At 44.0% G+C, this 17,479-nt stretch overlaps 1 protein-coding gene across 6 annotated transcripts in view; it reads left to right on the top strand.

The window, feature by feature from the left end:
• The window catches only part of DAPK1 (death associated protein kinase 1), a 205,739-nt gene that overhangs the window by 148,581 nt on the left and 39,679 nt on the right, over window positions 1–17,479 (top strand). For all 6 annotated transcript variants that reach the window (XM_043927569.1, XM_043927564.1, XM_043927567.1 and 3 more), the window contains exons 10-18: window positions 704–793; window positions 2,135–2,227; window positions 4,591–4,710; window positions 5,172–5,270; window positions 6,106–6,204; window positions 7,658–7,756; window positions 8,640–8,837; window positions 10,425–10,622; window positions 14,837–14,935. In XM_043927569.1, coding sequence (XP_043783504.1) covers window positions 704–793; window positions 2,135–2,227; window positions 4,591–4,710; window positions 5,172–5,270; window positions 6,106–6,204; window positions 7,658–7,756; window positions 8,640–8,837; window positions 10,425–10,622; window positions 14,837–14,935 — 1,095 coding nt within the window. The remainder of the gene's footprint in view (window positions 1–703; window positions 794–2,134; window positions 2,228–4,590; window positions 4,711–5,171; window positions 5,271–6,105; window positions 6,205–7,657; window positions 7,757–8,639; window positions 8,838–10,424; window positions 10,623–14,836; window positions 14,936–17,479) is intronic.

The following is a 17,479-nucleotide window of genomic DNA, read 5'->3' as shown; positions in this document are numbered from 1 at the left end:
ACATATACCTACCTGCCTGGCGCCTATTGGCATTTGGGTTAAAGAACCAAAGTTGCTTCAGCTAGAGCAGAAAGGGCTAAGGGGGGCAGAGCATGGCAGTTGCAGACTAAAATCATGGAACCAGTAAAAAGATTGCAATGCAGTAACTTGCATTGCAGAAGTAGGTTTGGGGCAGCTGGCAAAGTCCGCCTGTGCCAGCTCCCAGCAGTTACCTCGGCTTCCTTGGAAGGCAATGCTATCTCCTTCTCTCAGAGGTAGAGCTTCATGGCCTTCTGAAAAAGATGCAGTGGAGGAGGGATTTTAATGCTGTGGGATAGAGTGAGTTTGCTAACCTCTGCGGTCTCAAACAGCTCTAAATTACTTGACGATGTTAAGTTTACTTGTCTCATAACATGGTCTCACCATGAATCATCCCATTCCCAGACTCTTTTTTGGAGAGTTGTAATTCAGCTTGGTCCAAGCTCAACTTTTCAACTTTCCCCCAAGACCCAGTCTTTATGGATTTTTCTCAAATCTTTAGCCACAAGAGTTAGCCTTTGGAGACTAGGTTCCTAGATCTGCTGTATTATCCCAACTTGTTTTGCTACTTTAGCAAGGTGAATAGGTAAGCATCCCAAATAGTGAGAGGTACCCAGAAGTGGTCATGTAACACATTTCTGTCACTTGAGAGCTCTAAATTGTTTGTCTTGGATTTTCATTTTAGCCTAAAGATACCCAACAAGCACTTAGTAGAAAAGCATCAGCAGTAAACATGGAGAAATTCAAGAAGTTCGCAGCCCGGAAAAAATGGAAAGTAAGATTGTTTGATTTGAAGGGATTAACTAATTCAATTTCCTATATGGTTCCCTCTGCTAAGGGCGCATGTCTTCTGATATCAGCAATGCAAAAGTGCATCCTTTTTTCAAGTTCACATCTGTACCATTACTCTATTTTCAAAGACAAGCAAAAATAGTATTTCAGTTCTATTTAACTCATCTTTTTATATGTAATCTTACATTTATTTTTTTAAATCAAAGCCATTCCCAAGGCACATTTTTAAATCAGTACAATAAAATTATAGTGCAGTTTTTTCTAAATGCAACAAACCACATTTTAAATAGATTTGTTCCTTGTGGTAAGCAGCATGGCATTATGATTATCCCAGAGTTTGTGTAAATGGTTCTCTAAATCCAGCTTTGGTCTGTGAGTGATTGAGATGAGGGTAGGGTGGGCCAGGAGCATTCGCTACGATCTCTTCTCAGGGTGGATGGTTTCTGCAGGGGCTGAGTAGGATGTGGCTCTAAAGAACATTCCATCCAACTTGAACAAATACAAATTCAGGGTTCAGAGGGGGACATGATGGCTTCCTGTGCATAGGGTCACATCAAGCCCAGAGGAAGCAGATACTTGCCATGTCTCCTCATCACTGGCCCAGAGGTATACCTCATTGTCATGCCCACCAGGTTGGGGTGCCTTGATAGAGATGAGGACCACAGCAATAGATTACTCAAGACCTGACACTTAGTTCTCAAAGAAGCCCTGAAAATAAGGCTTAAGTGAACCACCATAACTTTCTTTCTTTCATTCTCTTTCTCTCTCTCACACACACAGTCTTTACATGTTGCTTCTGCCTTTGACAGTAAGTGCAGAGCTGTTTGTCCTATTGGCAAAAAAGTCCCTCCTGCCCCCCGGCCCCTGCTCGTTTCCAACAACTGTAAGACTTTTGAGTGTCTCACCGTCTGCCGTCACCAGCTTGCCTGGGCACCACGGACTCGGGGCCCTTGCCTGCCATGCTTCTCCAGGGGGGACGTCCATAGGCTTTGTTAGGGTCAGATCACATTCCTTAAAGAGTAGAGAGTGAAATATGGAGAGAGAACAGACATGTCCACTTCTATGGTTTGACAATGAGATGTAGAAGGAGAATCTCTCTTTTGTTGTCTTGATTTATAAGACCTTTAGAAGTTTCTTTAAGCAAATATAATCCAACCTGCTTCTGGGATTGCCCACCCCTGAAGATTATGTGATGTCAGCAGTGAATGCTATCTCAAAAGACTTTGTCATCTGCACTAATTTGAGTATTGTTACATAAGCTCGCTCTCTTCCTTTCTCCCTGCCTTTTATTCACTCTCTCTTTCTCTTTTTTTTTTTAATAAAGCAATCTGTTCGCTTGATATCACTGTGCCAAAGATTATCCAGGTCATTCTTGTCCAGAAGTAACATGAGTGTTGCCAGAAGCGATGATACTCTGGTAAGCAATCCTTTTCCCTGGATAGATTCATTCTTAGCACTGTGTATTTACAATGTTTAACTTATTTGACTTGTTCAACAACCCAGAAAACCTGAAATCTTGGAAATGTCAGACCTGTTCTTCCTCCTCTCTAAGAGGGAGTTGGGATGGCTGATTTGATGTACTCTGTACTTTTTGGTCCTTTTTCCTCTTTGTTTTGATTGGCTATACCCACTACCTCCAACCTCCACCTTCCCACCCTCCTCCGCCCCTCCAACACAGTTTGATAAAAGAGAGGCTGGCCAGTAAAGGGGAAAGAACATCTAATTTTCATGAACTAAAACGAGAGCCCTCTGTTTCCACTGACCTTGGAGAATCTTGAACTGTAATAGTACAAAAGGGACAGACAACCCTGCTTCTGAATATACACACATACACAAACACACACAGCAGAAAATCAGGGCAAATGCAGTGGGGCTTGATGATATAGTTCATGGTAGATCAGAATGCTAAACCCACTCTCTTTGTTGACATTATATTGACTTCCAAAGGTCCTTGAGAACAACTGCACAATTTTTTTCCCTAATCCAAACTGAAACCTAATCATAGATTAACTCTTGAGATATGGTGGACACATCAAAATTCAACACGACTTTACCTGACATTCAGACAACGGGACTTTGTGAACCCTGGAGGAAAGGCAGACTCCAGAAAAGGCCGGAAGGGTGGTTCTGTGGGAACCTGCGGGTTCATATCACTGAGAAGTCAGGGCTTCCTGAATGGAATCTGGGGACTCCAAGGGCAAGGTCACACATCTGCAGACACCAGTTCTTTTTTTTAATCCCCTGAAGCTAACAGTTTTACTCAAGTTCCAGGTCTAGCCTTATAGAATGAAAAGAGTTAGGAAATACTAAAAAGAAAAAAAAGAAGTTGGAGAAAAGCAAGTTAGGAGAAGAGAGGAGAGGAAGAGGAGGAAGTCTGGATTGGGAAATTGTCTGAGGCTAACAGTGGAACCAAGACAAGATATAAACTATTCATCTAAGGAAGGGGATGAGAATGACTAAATCTTATCAATTAAAATCACAGAACAGTCAGTCGGGAGAAAATACGTTGCAATGAAAAGTTTAGGGAAGGGGAGGGCCTAGGCTTGTGAAGGAGCTCCAGGTGGAAAGAGCCCCCGTCTGCAGCCCTCAGGTTCTGTCTTGTCATCTCAGTATCCTGTTGATCATGAGGTCTTACAGCAACCTGCTTGTTCCTCCATTCTCCCCTTTCTGGTCACTCACTTTCAGGCAAATGTCTCCTAGTCTTCAACTTGAAAAGGAAAACCAATGGTAATCTTAAGCACATACTCTCTACAAATAATATTACAGCCCTTGTGAAGCTTGTTTGAATTCAGACTTACAAAGAGAAAGCAGAGTTCAGAGAAATGCTTTCTCCCTACCACCCCCACAGGCAGAGGTTCAGCCTCTGCAGCTATGCTTTTCCGGGTCTGAAATTGTAGTAGCTGTACCTCTGTAAGTCCAAAACTTTTGTGTGGAATTTTTCCAGCTTATTTTTTGGTTTTAATTTACCATATTTTACAAATATCTTATTATCAGTCAGTTCAGTCGCTCAGTCGTGTCCGACTCTTTGCGACCCCATGAATTGCAGCACGCCAGGCCTTCCTGTCCATCACCACCTCCAGATATTTAAGAAAGTATTTTTACAAAGTATCAAAAACTTAGTAAATTTATTGTTCAATAGTATCTAGTTATTTTCTCTTTATAAATAGAAATGCATCCATTTTACTTTGTTTTATCTGGCCTTTATTTTTACATTTCTCCCCTTTTAGGACCTTTTTTAAAAAAAGAAAAAACAATTGTGACCAACTTTCAGAGAATTTTATTATGTTGTAGAATACAGGAATTTCTAGTAATCAAAAAATGACAATCTGTAATTGCAAAAAGGGCAAAGTAAGTCCTTCTTATTCAAAGACATCATTTCCTTGGTTCAGTGGTTTTAGAGTCTGAGTTACACCTGAAATTTTCTACAGTGGTTTCTGGAATTATATGTTTTGAAAGATTCGTAAGATAAACACAAAGAGTAGTTTGTCATCAATCACTGTCCTAAATCTGAATCTTCAGAGCTGTTTGCTGTCTGGGTTATAATGCAGGTGACATAAAGTCACAGGTAAATAAATAGTAGGTGGTATTAGTTCCCAATGTGGGAGGGGCAAAAGGTGACCTCCTGCTTCATTCATAACCAGGTAGATTTGGGGATTAAATGGCTTACTTGCCCCCTGAAGGCTCCTTTTAACAAATGAGCCTTAATTTCTCTGATGTTGGTGAAAGGAGCAGCATAGCCAGGTGTGTAAACCTTTTTCCCTCTTCCGTGTCTCTCTAAAGGATGAGGAAGACTCCTTTGTGATGAAAGCTATCATCCATGCCATCAACGATGACAATGTCCCCGGCCTGCAGCACCTCCTGGGCTCCTTGTCCAACTACGACGTTAACCAGCCCAACAAGGTCTGACGCTGTCCTGCCAGGGGGAGTAGGGGTCAGTGGTCATGGTGACCGTGCTCCTCCAAGTCCAAGGTGGAGAGAACCCATCTGCTTCTCCATTCTCCTTTCCTGTATAAACTCCATACTGTGGGGAAAATCACTTCTGCTTAGAAAGTGAATTGAATTAGAAATAAGGTTTTTTTGCGTTGAGGGCCTTTCTTCACACAAGGCCTTTCTATATGCAGCTAGCATGCACCTCTAACCATGAAATTTTATATGTACTCATCTTGCAAGTGAAAATGTCACTTTTGGTTGTGAATCTAAAAGAGGGCAGGCTACCGTGTTCTTCTGTTTCTACTCCTGTAAGGCAGGGCAGGTGTGTGTCTGTGGAGACACAGGAAGGTGCCTGGGGCAGCAGTGGTAGTTTAGGCTTTTCCTTTCCTATCAAACCTGAAAAATTGTATTTTTTTTCTCGCCTTTTCCAGCATGGGACTCCTCCGTTACTTATTGCTGCTGGCTGTGGGAATATTCAAATACTACAGTTGCTCATTAAGAGAGGCTCAAGAATTGACATCCAGGATAAGGTCATAATTCTGTTTTATTGCAAAAGGAATTATTTTTTAAGTATTTCCAAATGTCTCTAATCATAGAGGTAACAGAAAAATACCACATATGCCCTACTTGATTTCTCAGTTTCCTGTAAAGGAAGATGAACTGATTAAGTAGTCTGGTCCCGTCTAACAGGTTATAAGGGAAAAGGCAAACATTCATCTTCCTCATGGCTCTGTTACTCAGCGTCTACCTTTCTTTGCATCGTGCCCAGATTGACTCCTTACTGATCACATTGACTCAGCGATGTTAATTGATGTTACATTTGGAGAGGTTTTCATTGTCCAATTAATCTCATCAGAAATGTATTTTCCCACATGTTTATTAGGGTAACAAAATAAGGAGGTTATGCTTTGAGGTGTATACCTCACTGGGAGTGTAGACACAAGTGATAACCAGCTAATTGTCATTACAATGGATCTGTCATCAGCTTCCATAGACTTTCAACAGCACTGTTAATAGCCTAGAACTGGCCCTTGACAATATAGGGAATTCTAACTGGAAATTGAAATGAAGGTTTTAGGAAAAGGAAAACAACTTTTTATTTTGAGATAATTCTAGATTAAAAAAAAAAGATCTATAGAGATAATATAGAAAGCTCACTTATCCCTTTCACCCAGCTTTCTGGAATGTTCATGTCTTACATAACCTTGGTCCCTTTGTCAAACCAAAAACTGAAATGGGGCTTTATTCCTCTTGGGAGTTGCTCCTTTGGCGTTTGCCATCACATAGGAAAAGAAATATAGCAACTGAGTGATGTGTGTGTTCCGATCCATCTGGGAGCGTGACTCTGCCTTGGTTTTTGTACAGGGTGGATCCAATGCCATCTACTGGGCCTCTCGGCATGGCCACGTAGATACCTTGAAATTTCTCAATGAGAACAAATGCCCTCTGGACGTTAAAGACAAGGTAAGGCCACTTCTCTTCTTATGGACAGTGATAAAAGACTGCATTTGAGTGTCGGCATGCCATCTGCATCATGACCCAAAAAATAAGGATTCGGAACCACAATCTTCCTACAGAAAATTTAATTTAGAAGTTTCTTTTTGCTGGGGACTTGGTCTAACATTAAAACCTGATTTTAGCTGAAATATGCCAAGTGGTTGTCATATTATGTGAGCAGTGAACTATTTTCCCCATAACATGAAAACTCAAAAGTTCTGCTAGAAGGACAACCAGAAAGTGACCTGAGTCCTGGTCCTCTTCTCACTTTGCCACATGCATGTCTCTTTACTATCATCTTCCTCTTTGACATGACTGACTGCTGACCTTGACCACTGGTACTAGAAGGGGTAATGAGACAGTGCAAGTAAAGTTAAGGCTTTGGGGATAGAAATGTTATAAAAATCATAAATTTAGGAAGATACCCTACTTTGACATACCGTGTTTCATTCAGTCCACACAGTACTCCTGTGAATCAATTGCAAGGCTGGGACTTGCACGTAGGGTTCCTACTTTCTCATCTGTATGTATTCCACTGTGTATGTAACCCTTCTCTGCTTCTAATACTAGTAGACTGATTTGTTATGTTCAGTCAGGGCTGTCGCATACAGTTGTATGGATTGTACACTGTACCATATCTAAGGGATAAGGGATGATAAGGAATGATTCACATTCCATGTTCAGTTGCTCAGTCATGTTCGACCCTTTGCAACCCCATTGATTGTAGCCCATCAGGGTCCTCTGTCCATGGAATTTTCCAGGCAAGTATACAGGAATGGGTTGTCATTTAAAGACATACTTTTATTATAGCAGTTTTCTGTCAGGTGGCAACAAATATCTCATTCTGTTTTAGATCAGTTTATTCTGACAGTTTTATGGCAGATATAAGTAAAATATCTTAAGAACTTGCATCTATTACTAATTCACAGAATATGTTATTGTAGGGGCTAATGGTAATATTTATAAAAATCTCTGAGGATGTAAGAAATTATATTAAACATAGACAGTGAAATCAGAAACTTGCTAATAAATAAAACCTTGTGTTTAAGTAACTTAATATCAAACAAGGAATTTTGTGTTTTGAAAAAAAAATCACATAGCTGGAAGCATCAGCATATAAAGATTAGGAACATCCGTCCCAGAAAAGGGAATGGACTTTCAGCTGGCGGGGTGGGTAGGGTGGGTGGTATTACACACGAGAGAGGCCAGGTGTGTGAGTTTAACACTAGCGACGTGGTGGACACCCCACTGCAGGGTCCGTGGCCCAGTCACCAAAGGGGCATCTGGCCTGAGAGGGGTAGGCAGCGCCTCAGGGGAGGACGTGGAGCCAGGCATGTGTGGGAGTGGGCCTCCAGTCCTGTGTATCCTAGTCCCTGGAGACGATTCTCAGGTTCTAACCCTTTGGCTGTGTCTTTTGCAGTCTGGAGAGACAGCCCTTCATGTGGCAGCTCGCTACGGCCACGCTGATGTGGTTCAGTTACTGTGCAGCTTCGGCTCGAATCCCAACTTCCAGGACAAGGTGGGTCACGGTAGCTGATGTCCTCACTTCTTCTGACTCTTTGCATGGATGCACAGACAACCAAATGATAGGCTTGAGTATCTTGGAGGTGCATCCAAGTTAGGTTTTCTGCTTAAATTACAGAGGGCAGGGACTCAAACAAAAGCACTGACGTTCATTCATTCATGAATCCTCTGAACAACCCTTCAATTCTCATTTTACAGATGAGGAAACTGAGGCTGAGAGACGTTCGGGAGCTTGCCTAAGATAGCACAGCTCGGTCGTGGTGGAGCCAGTGCTCAGACCCACACAGACTGGTTCCAGAGTCTGTGTTCATAACCACTACAGTGTAACAGCCTCTTGTAGACAGAGATCTGTGTGTCTGATGATGTTGGTCATGAATATGTAGACCTGATGACCAATCCTTTTTGTTGAAGCATGGCTATCTTGGCCCTTTCTCTGCCAGAACAATAATCCATTGATGTGACTCATCTTTATGCTATGTTCGTGTCAGGAATCTTGAGACAGGTTTGTTAGGGGAGTTCTTGCCCAGATCTCCCTCTGTTATTAATAGCAAATGAAGTAAACTATTGCACTTTCACAGGAAAGATGCTGTACATCCACACACGCAAGGGCTCCATTATTCAGAAGAGCTGAGCCCATGATGCCAGTGGGCTCTGCAAAGTCAATTGTCAGTAAAATGCTGAGAAAGCTGAGTTTGAATTAAGGAAAGGCATCAGACCCGGCCCATTATTTCATGGTCATGTTTTGCTCCAATAGCTACAAGCCCTTTCTCTCCACTGCCTTGAGTTTGCTGCCAAATTTGGTTAGGACGCTCACCACGCCTGTCCTTTCTCTCATCTCGTTGCCTTCTCCTCTTCTCTGTGCCTCTCTCCGTGGCCAGGAAGAAGAAACCCCCCTTCACTCTGCTGCCTGGCATGGCTATTACTCTGTGGCCAAAGCCCTTTGTGAAGCCGGCTGCAACGTCAACATGAAGAACAGAGAAGGCGAGACTCCCCTCCTGACAGCCTCCGCCAGGGGCTACCAAGACATCGTGGAGTGTCTGGCTGAGCACGGAGCCGACCTTAATGCATCCGATAAGGTGCTTTGTGGGTGAACGTATCCCACTTGCTGAAAAGTCATCTAGTGGGGGCTCCGGAGACCACAGGATTTCTCAATACTTTTACCTAAAATAACTTAGATGCAACAAGTTATAATTATCCTTTCTCTTCTCCAATCTAAAGATACTGTGATTCTCGATTCTGTTTCGTAATTAATGTTCATTTGTGGGATGCAGCAAAATTTATGAGATGATCAAATAATCCAAGTCTCTATTTTATTTTTAGCTTTTTTAGCTTTGGAGCAGGTATAGTGATGATCATGGTACCCAAGACAAATCCTCATTTAGGACTGAAATTGGCAACGCACAATTGATTTGTAGATAGACAAAGAAATAAGTGGTCTATTTACTTCCATCACCTGCTATTTTGTAGAAAGACAATAAAGTATTCTTATTTGTTTGATAACAATTCTAGACAAGGTTTCCCTTCTTTAATTAAGCAAATTCAACATAATCTTTTCTTACTGTGAACTTATACTACAGTGAAGCTGATGCTACCATCCATGGTGGTTTGGGCACACTGTGTTCATTTAGTCACTGCCCTCTGTGGAGTATTCTCTTGGTCCAGAGCAGCAGTTCTCAAGTGGGCAGTGACTTAGCCCCCAGGTGACGTTAGGTAGTGGCTGGAGAAGTATTTTGGGGTCATCAGAGCCAGGATAGGACATCTAGAAGATAAAGACCAGAGGCTCTGTTGAACAGCCTGCAATTCCTAGGACAGGCCCCAAATGTTAACAGTGCTGAGGTTGAACAACCCTAGAATAGATGAGTTACAGAAATGCTTCTAAGCTCCCTCTACCCAGCTCCTAAAACTCAGCACATATCTTCACCAGGGGCTCTGCAACAGGGAGAATGACTCCCAGGCTGGTGCTGTGTGGGTGCAGAGGATAAATATGTTATATTTGCTTCTCAGGGCTTCCCTGGTGGCTCAGTGGTAAAGAACCTTCCTTCCAATGCAGGTGACGTGGGTTCAGTCCCTGGGTTGGGAAGATTCCCTGGAGAAGGAAATGGCAACCCACTCTAGTATTCTTGCCTGGGAAATCCCATGGACAGAGGAGCCTGGCGGGCTACAGTCCCTGCGGTCACAAAAGAGTCAGACATGATTTAGTGACTAAGCAACAACAGTTTGCTTCTCATCTATGTGATAGCCAATCACCTCGCTTTCTCACTTTCTCAGAGTATAAAATAAAATAATAAACTCTCTACTTAGGAAGTTAGTAAAGATCGCTGAGCAGATGTTTTCAAAATACTTGATAAAACAGGCCACTGGAGAACCAACAATGACTTATGTCCCATGAATTCAGACACAAGAAGGAGTGTGGTGTCTTCCCACCTGAATGTAGTGGCCAAGCCTAGATTAATTAAACTGATGTTCAGCTCAGCCCATGATTATTCAGAGTGAGACATGTGGGGCCTCACCGCAACCCCGCCACAAGTAAAGTTTGTGGTTTTTAATCCTCCTTCAGTCTCGGTCCCATTGCCAGTTAAACCTGACCCCGTGAGGCTAGAAAGGCAACCAGCCAGTCCCACATGCCCGGTCGAAAGCACTCACGGCCCTGGTGTTTGTTACAGGATGGACACATTGCTCTACATCTTGCCGTGAGACGATGTCAGATGGAGGTCATCCAGACTCTCATCAGCCAGGGCTGTTCCGTCGATTTCCAAGACAGGCATGGCAACACCCCTCTCCACGTGGCCTGTAAAGATGGCAACGTGCCAATTGTGGTGGCCCTCTGTGAAGCTAACTGCAATTTGGATCTCTCCAACAAGGTAAAGCTGGAGGGAAGATCCCCGCACAGTCCATCCATGTCTCTGTGTCTACCTGCTTCTGGGTTTGGGCAAGTTTCTCTCTTCACTGTTCAAAGTCAGTATTGCTTTTATGGACCTGTTCTTTTTCATAGGGCTCTCCACTTTAAGTGTATTTTGCATATGACTTTTTAATAATTTCCTGTAGTTTAGTAATTTAATAAATTGTTTAATAATTATTTAATTATTAAATAAATATTATATAGGAAATTATTTAAATTAAATTATTTAAATTCCTATAGACTATTAATTTAATAATAGTCCCAGGAAAGTATTACATTAATACTTCCTGCTGAGACTGGCTTACCATTTATGAGCATCTAGAAAGAGAGAGAAGGAGGGAGGGTGGGGGAGAGAGTGTATGTGTATATGTTCTCTTCCTGGAGAAGAATCAAAGAACGTGGTACAAATCGGGGCACTGAGTCTTCAGGAAAACACCTAATGAGTTATGATATGATTGAAATCCCTAGAACCAGATTTCTCCAGTTTCCCCCATTTGGAAGTTTTATGGTCGAAAATTCATAACATCTTTCTTGTGCTAAATACATTTGGTAAGACTAGAGGGATACTATCATTTGGTGAATGATAAAGAAATAAAAATCCCCATATGTTGACTTCTAGAAATTCTAGAAATTAGCTAACACCTTCTCTTTCCCCTGAATGCCATCTAGATTTTCATTACCAAGTATGGTAGAGCAGTTGGATAGTCATGTGGTTTCAGCTCTGTAACTGTATGAAAGGCAAGCACTATTCTGTTACCATTATGTTAAAAACAAAGTCCAAGTAGAATTAATTTTGTAGTTGCAGGAAATGTTGGTTTATAGGTGGCAGACATGATACCAGCAGAATTTAATATGGTTTGTTTAAGGTAAAAGAATAACTGAAATGCCTGGAAAATTATGCTTCTACCAAAAGAAAAATATTCTTCTTGCATATTATGTGATTAATTCTAATAGAAATTGTAATAGGTAATCTTCATATTCTGGAAATATGACAAGGCAATAGCCTAAGTCCTAGCCATCAGCTGCTGGTTGCTTTCTTAGTTTATCCTTTTCTAATCTTGCCAAGTCAGTTATGTAAGTGGCTTAAGGAAGAAACTAAATGTAATATAATATTAAGCAGCATCAAGAGATTGGCTTTCCTTCCAGGAGCCTTTAAATGAATAAAAAGCAGCTTTAGGGACCTTGTGGCCTCATCTGAATGGCTTTGACTTGGCCATTGTACATGGTGACTTTGTGGGTCTTGCACCTTCAGAAGAACTGGTGTCAGCTTGTTTTTCTCTTCCAGTTTTTTGTTGCTTACTTTAGGGAAGATGATGAGGTCTATAGAGGAACTTAAAAAATGTGCAGCAAAGTAAGAGAAAGGCCTTGTTTCCCCAGAAAGCATATCTGACTTTATATGGACTGACCCTGAAAACCGACAGCGTGGCCGTGGCACAGTGACGGCCACGTCGCCCAGGCAGACGGTCATTCCTTTCCTGTGCCCTGCTGTTTCCTCACCTGAATTCCATTCCCCAGAAACACACACGGCCATTCAGATCCTACTCCTGTCACCAGGATGTGACAGGAGCTTGTCATGATTTCTGACAGTCATTGCCGTGAAACAGGCATTTCCCTATCTGCATTCTCACGTGAAAATCGGGAGACTGGCTATTTAAGTCGGCTGTGTTGGGGAACATGGTAGAAGGGAGGAAATGGACTATACAGACAGCACACCCTTAACCCTTTGTTCCCTTCTGAATTGGCTCTTCTGATCAGCAAAGGGAGAAAAAGCATGTTGACACTTGCACAGGTATACACCCACATACACACACACACACACACACACACACAGATGTGCACACACACCCAGGATCCTGCCCAAGAATTCTGTGCCTGCCAGGTATTGATAAATGAATGCCTTTTTCTGACAACACTGTGCCAGGTATGATGTGAGGGGGCTGGGAGGTGGGCAGCAGGGAATGACTCCTGTCCTCAGGCTGCTTGCAGACAGACACAGGGACATTTCACTATAAGAGCATCTCGTGTTATAACCACTACTGTGATAGAGACACTGGCGCTCCAGAAGCATGGGCATCTGGAGACTAAAGAAACTGGGAAAAGCTGTTCAGAGGTGATTATTTTAAATGATTGGGACTTGGACAGATGGAGAAGAGGGGGAATGCAATATTTCAAGAAGACAGAGGCAGCCAGGAAGGGGAATTGAGTCCAGATGGTGAAAGACCTTGAATATAATGCTAAGGAGTTTGAGTTTTGTTCGGTCAAACATTGGAGGCCATCAAACTGTAAACTCTCCTAGTCTTTTATTCATCATATGTCTCTTCCTTGACCTTTTTCCTTTCTATAAAACCATGCATCTTGTTACCCAGGACTATCTTCCTTACACAGAAATCCAAACACTTCCTCCAAATCTTCCAAACCAACTCCTTACTTTTCACTTTAGTTCTGGGGTATTTGAAAGCTTCATATCTGCTTTCTAAATGACTCTAGGAGTTAACAGTAAACAAAAGATAAATATGCACACACACTGCAGCATTACTTATAGTAGCAAGAAATGGAACCACCTTAAGTGTCCATCCTCAGCAGGCTAACTAAATAAGTTATGATATATCTATATATTGAATACTATTCAAGTATCTGAAAGAATGTAATAGATTTCCTTATAGACGTGGAAAAGTATTCACAGTCTGTTATCAGATGAATAAAGCAAGTTGACAGAATGGAAGGTAGAATATGATTATGTTTTTGCTTTTAAAATTATTTCTCTCCACTTATGAATTCATAGAGAAAAGCCTGGAAGGTTTGCGTGGGGCTAGCTCTGAGTGGGGGAACTTGGGGGAACGGAAGAAAAGGACTTCATTTTTCTACCGTGTATCCTTCTATGTTGTTTGGATATTCTAAATGAGCATGTGTTAACTTCTTAACAAAAACCTACATTTATTTGCACAAAAACAGTACAAAACAGAGACAGCCAAACTTGCTCAGTTTATAATTTCCATTGTGCAAAGTAATTTATTTTTTTCTGATTTCCCCAGAGCAAAAGAAAAACCTTAAGTTCCAGGAGTTCCCTGGTAACCTAGTGGTTGGAATTCTGGGCTTTCACTGCTGCCATGGCCCAGATTCAGTCCTGGTCAAGAGCTGAGATGCCACAAGCTGTGTGGTGCAGCCAAAAAAGAAAAAAAATTTGTTTAAATACCTTTGTTGTTGTTCAGTCGCTCAGTTGTGTCCGACTCTTTGCGACCCTGTAGACTGCAGCACTCCAGGCTGCTTAAGTTCTGTTTATTAAGTTATTCAACCCAAACAACCTAATATTTCAGGAGCTGATGGAACAAATGATTCACATAAATTGAAAGAAAGCTATTTTTATTTAATTCTCAATTGACCACAGTTGTGTACTAATGGAAGGTGTGTGCTTGTTGGCACCTCACGACTCTTTAAACTTTGGACTCAGAGTGGACACCACCACCCCATATCCTGTTCTATGTGGATCTTCACAAGAGACCTGCTTTGTATCACAGCCGCCGCCAACCCCGTGCTGTGCATACACAATGTCACTGAAAGGAAGGCAGTCCCAGCTAATTTGAGACACTGAACTACCTGAAGCTAGTCGTTTCCCTGGTGTCTGAATCTGCTGGCTCCATCAAAAATTTAAAATATTCCTCAGCACCCCCTTGAGTGTACTGCAGTGCCCCCAGATACCTTGGCACATGGTGTGGGAGCCGTAGGCAATCAAAAATGCTGGGTACGGCCTTGGCGTTTCACTTCATTAGAGCTTCTTCACTTTCTGTCCTTCCATGCCTTCTTCCCTTGCTGTATCTAAATCTGAGCCACAGTGCAAATCTTTCCGGAACTTTGGGGCCTTCAGCCCTGACTCATGCCTCCTTTCTGCCAGCACAGCAGGAGACTTAATTTAGTTATTTTATGATAAGCCTCCCACTCTTTCAGCCTTTGAAGTTTTATTTTAAAGTCACTCTGTTAGCTGAGAAATACTTGAAAACATTTTGTTTGGCTTGCCTCCCCGAGGAGATGGCAAGTTTCTGGAGAGAGGAGACCTGGCCTCCTGTCTCTTCCCGGTGGCTCCCAGATCCTTACACAGTGCTGGCCCCGTGAGATCCCTCCACACACGTCATCCCCGGCCGCAAGAGTGAGGACTCTCCCGGGTCTTTTTGTCTCCCGCAGTATGGACGGACGCCCCTGCACCTTGCCGCCAACAACGGGATTCTGGACGTGGTCCGCTACCTGTGTCTGATGGGCGCCAATGTGGAGGCGCTGACCTCGGTGAGTAGCCCTCTGGCAGGAGAAAATGACTGCAAATGTCTCAGGCCTCAAGGGCACGAGAGGCAAGGTATTGCTTGGCAACTGCACTGCAAAGCAGACAGGCTGCTATTAAGCTCCAGCTCCTCCACAGGCAGTTATGTAAACATCTGCCCACACAAAGCCGGGGTAAGATCTTGTTAATGCCTCATCCTCTTCTTTCCCCAGACCCGCACTGCCAGGAACACCTGCTGTTTCCCACTGGCCTTTTCATTTCCTGTGTTATACAACAGGCCTTCATGTTTTGTGTTACCTTGTGTGTTTGTCTTTTCTAAATGTGCCCCCTCCACTGTGGGGGACTGGCGGGGCCATGGGCTTTCAGAGAGGGACGAGGAAGGCCCCTCGGTGTGGGAAGGAACAGGTGACAAGAGCTATCCTCTCGTCTTTGAGAAGTCTGGCTTTGCTCTTAGGCCTGCGTGCATGCAGTCGTGTCTGACTCTCTGTGACCCCATGAACTGTAACCCACCAGGCTCATCTGTCCACAGGATTCTCCAGATACTGGAGTGGGTTGCCATGCCCTTCTCCAGGGGATCTTCCCAACCCCAGGGATCTAACCCACATCTCTTATGTCTCCTGCATTGGCAGGTGGGTTTTTTACCACTAGCGTCACCTGGGAAGCCACAGCATATTTTCAAATGAGGTTTCTTTAGTTTCTCTCACTCCTGACACTCCCTATTCCAGACCTGGTACCTCCCTGCAGAAGAAACCCTTTGATCCTCATTTCGAGGATACCAGAGAGGAGCAATGTGTCTGCGGATGAGATACGGTTGCTGTTTTACAGCTGCAGTGAAACATTATCTTTTGAGCTGTTTCTGGCCCGGCAGTGGGTTGAGTCTCCACTGGCTCATGTGGGAGATTCCTAAAGCTCACAAGAGCTTCGCTAACATAAATTGTTTCTTTAGAGGAGACCCCCTGGAGTTTTAAAACATGGCAGCTAACCTTGGGAAAATCAGGGATCTGAAGCTGGATACAGGGGATGGCAAACTGTGGACCACAGACCAAATTCAGCCTGCTGCCGGCTTCTGTTAATAAAGTTTTATTGGGACACTGCCATGCCTGTTGTTTACATATTGTCTGCAGCCATCTTCACTCTTCAAGGGGAGACTTGAGCAATTGCAGCAGAGACCCTACGGCCCTCAGAGCCGCAAATATCTGCTCTCGGGCCCTTTACAGAAAATGGTTGCTAACCCCTGGCTTAGGGCATTGCCTCCCTGGCTGCACAAATGTGACGAGAATGTCATTCCCTCCCCACAAGCAGGGGTTCTCTTTTATGCAGTGTTGAGCCCTGAGCTGGGCTCCTCTGCAGGCCCAGTGATAACCAGTGCTCTACATGGGACTGGACCTTCTTAGGGCACTTGCTCACCTATCACAAGCCCACCCACAGCCACCAATGAACCTGATGTGCCATTATCAAATCTTCCCCAACCATGTCTAGGCACTCAGTCTAGTTACTCCACAATAGAGAACTTATAAACATTTTTACGAGAATAAATTTTTTTTTATAGATGTTGCCTCATAAAAAGTAAACTGCCGACAATGGCTGTGAAGATGCCAGCAGCTGCTCCTACCAGCCTGGCAGTGTGGGTCCGAGTCTTGGGCCTCTGCTGGGTCCTCAGGCTTCCCCGTGACCTCTGTGAAAGTGAAGTGAAAGTTGCTCAGACGTGTCTGACTCTTTGAGACCCCATGGACTGTAGCCTGCCACACTCCTCTGTCATGGAGTTCTCCAGGCAAGAATACTGGAGTGGGTTGCCGTTCCCTTCTCCAGGGAATCTTCCTGACGCAGGAAGGAATCGAACCGGGGTCTGCTGACTTGCAGATGGACTCTTTGCCAGCTGAGCTTCCAGGGAAGCCCTGACCTCTGTGAGGCCACAGTTACCTCCCCGTGCCTTCCCCACGGCAGCTGCCCCCCAGCCTCGGGCTCCCCCTCTGGAGGCTCTCAGGTGAACCTCCACTCCCTGCCCACCCCAGCTCACTGCAGATGCTCCTTCTCGGTCCTGCTCGTCCGCTTCCTGGGGGCTCCATTGTTTGTTCATTCAACAGATAACTGAGCACGTACCGCACTCCAGACAGATGCGGGGACACAGCGGGGCTGCGACAGGCGAGCTGCCCTCCCTTGAGAAACTTCCAGTCTAGTGTGAGAGAGTCAGAACCAAGGGTCACAGTGAATATGCAGCTACAGAGTGGGACCTCAGCCAGTTCGGAGCCAGGGTCCCCAGGAGTTTCCAGAGGTCAGGAGCACTCCTCAGAGAGAGAGGAGGACAGTCTGAGCCCAGAGGAAGGACTGTGGGCTGGAGCACAGGGGGATGACGGGGCTGGATGTGCCTGGCCTCCCCAGCAGGCGTGGTGGAAACCACACTCACTCCACCAGGAATGGCGTTATCATGGAGGTGCCCCAGTGCAGGTCTAGGCTGGCTCCATAGAAGGACAGCGTGCTGCCTGAATCATTCTAAACTTTCTAATAGCCACATCCGATGAGGAAAAAGACAGGAAGTCAGTATCAGTCAGTTA

This window comes from Cervus elaphus, chromosome 16 (genome assembly GCF_910594005.1).
Source record: "Cervus elaphus chromosome 16, mCerEla1.1, whole genome shotgun sequence".
Taxonomy (NCBI): Eukaryota; Metazoa; Chordata; class Mammalia; order Artiodactyla; family Cervidae; genus Cervus; species Cervus elaphus.
The sequence above is the reverse complement of the archived record's forward strand: the minus strand, read 5'-3'. Positions and strand labels throughout refer to the sequence as shown.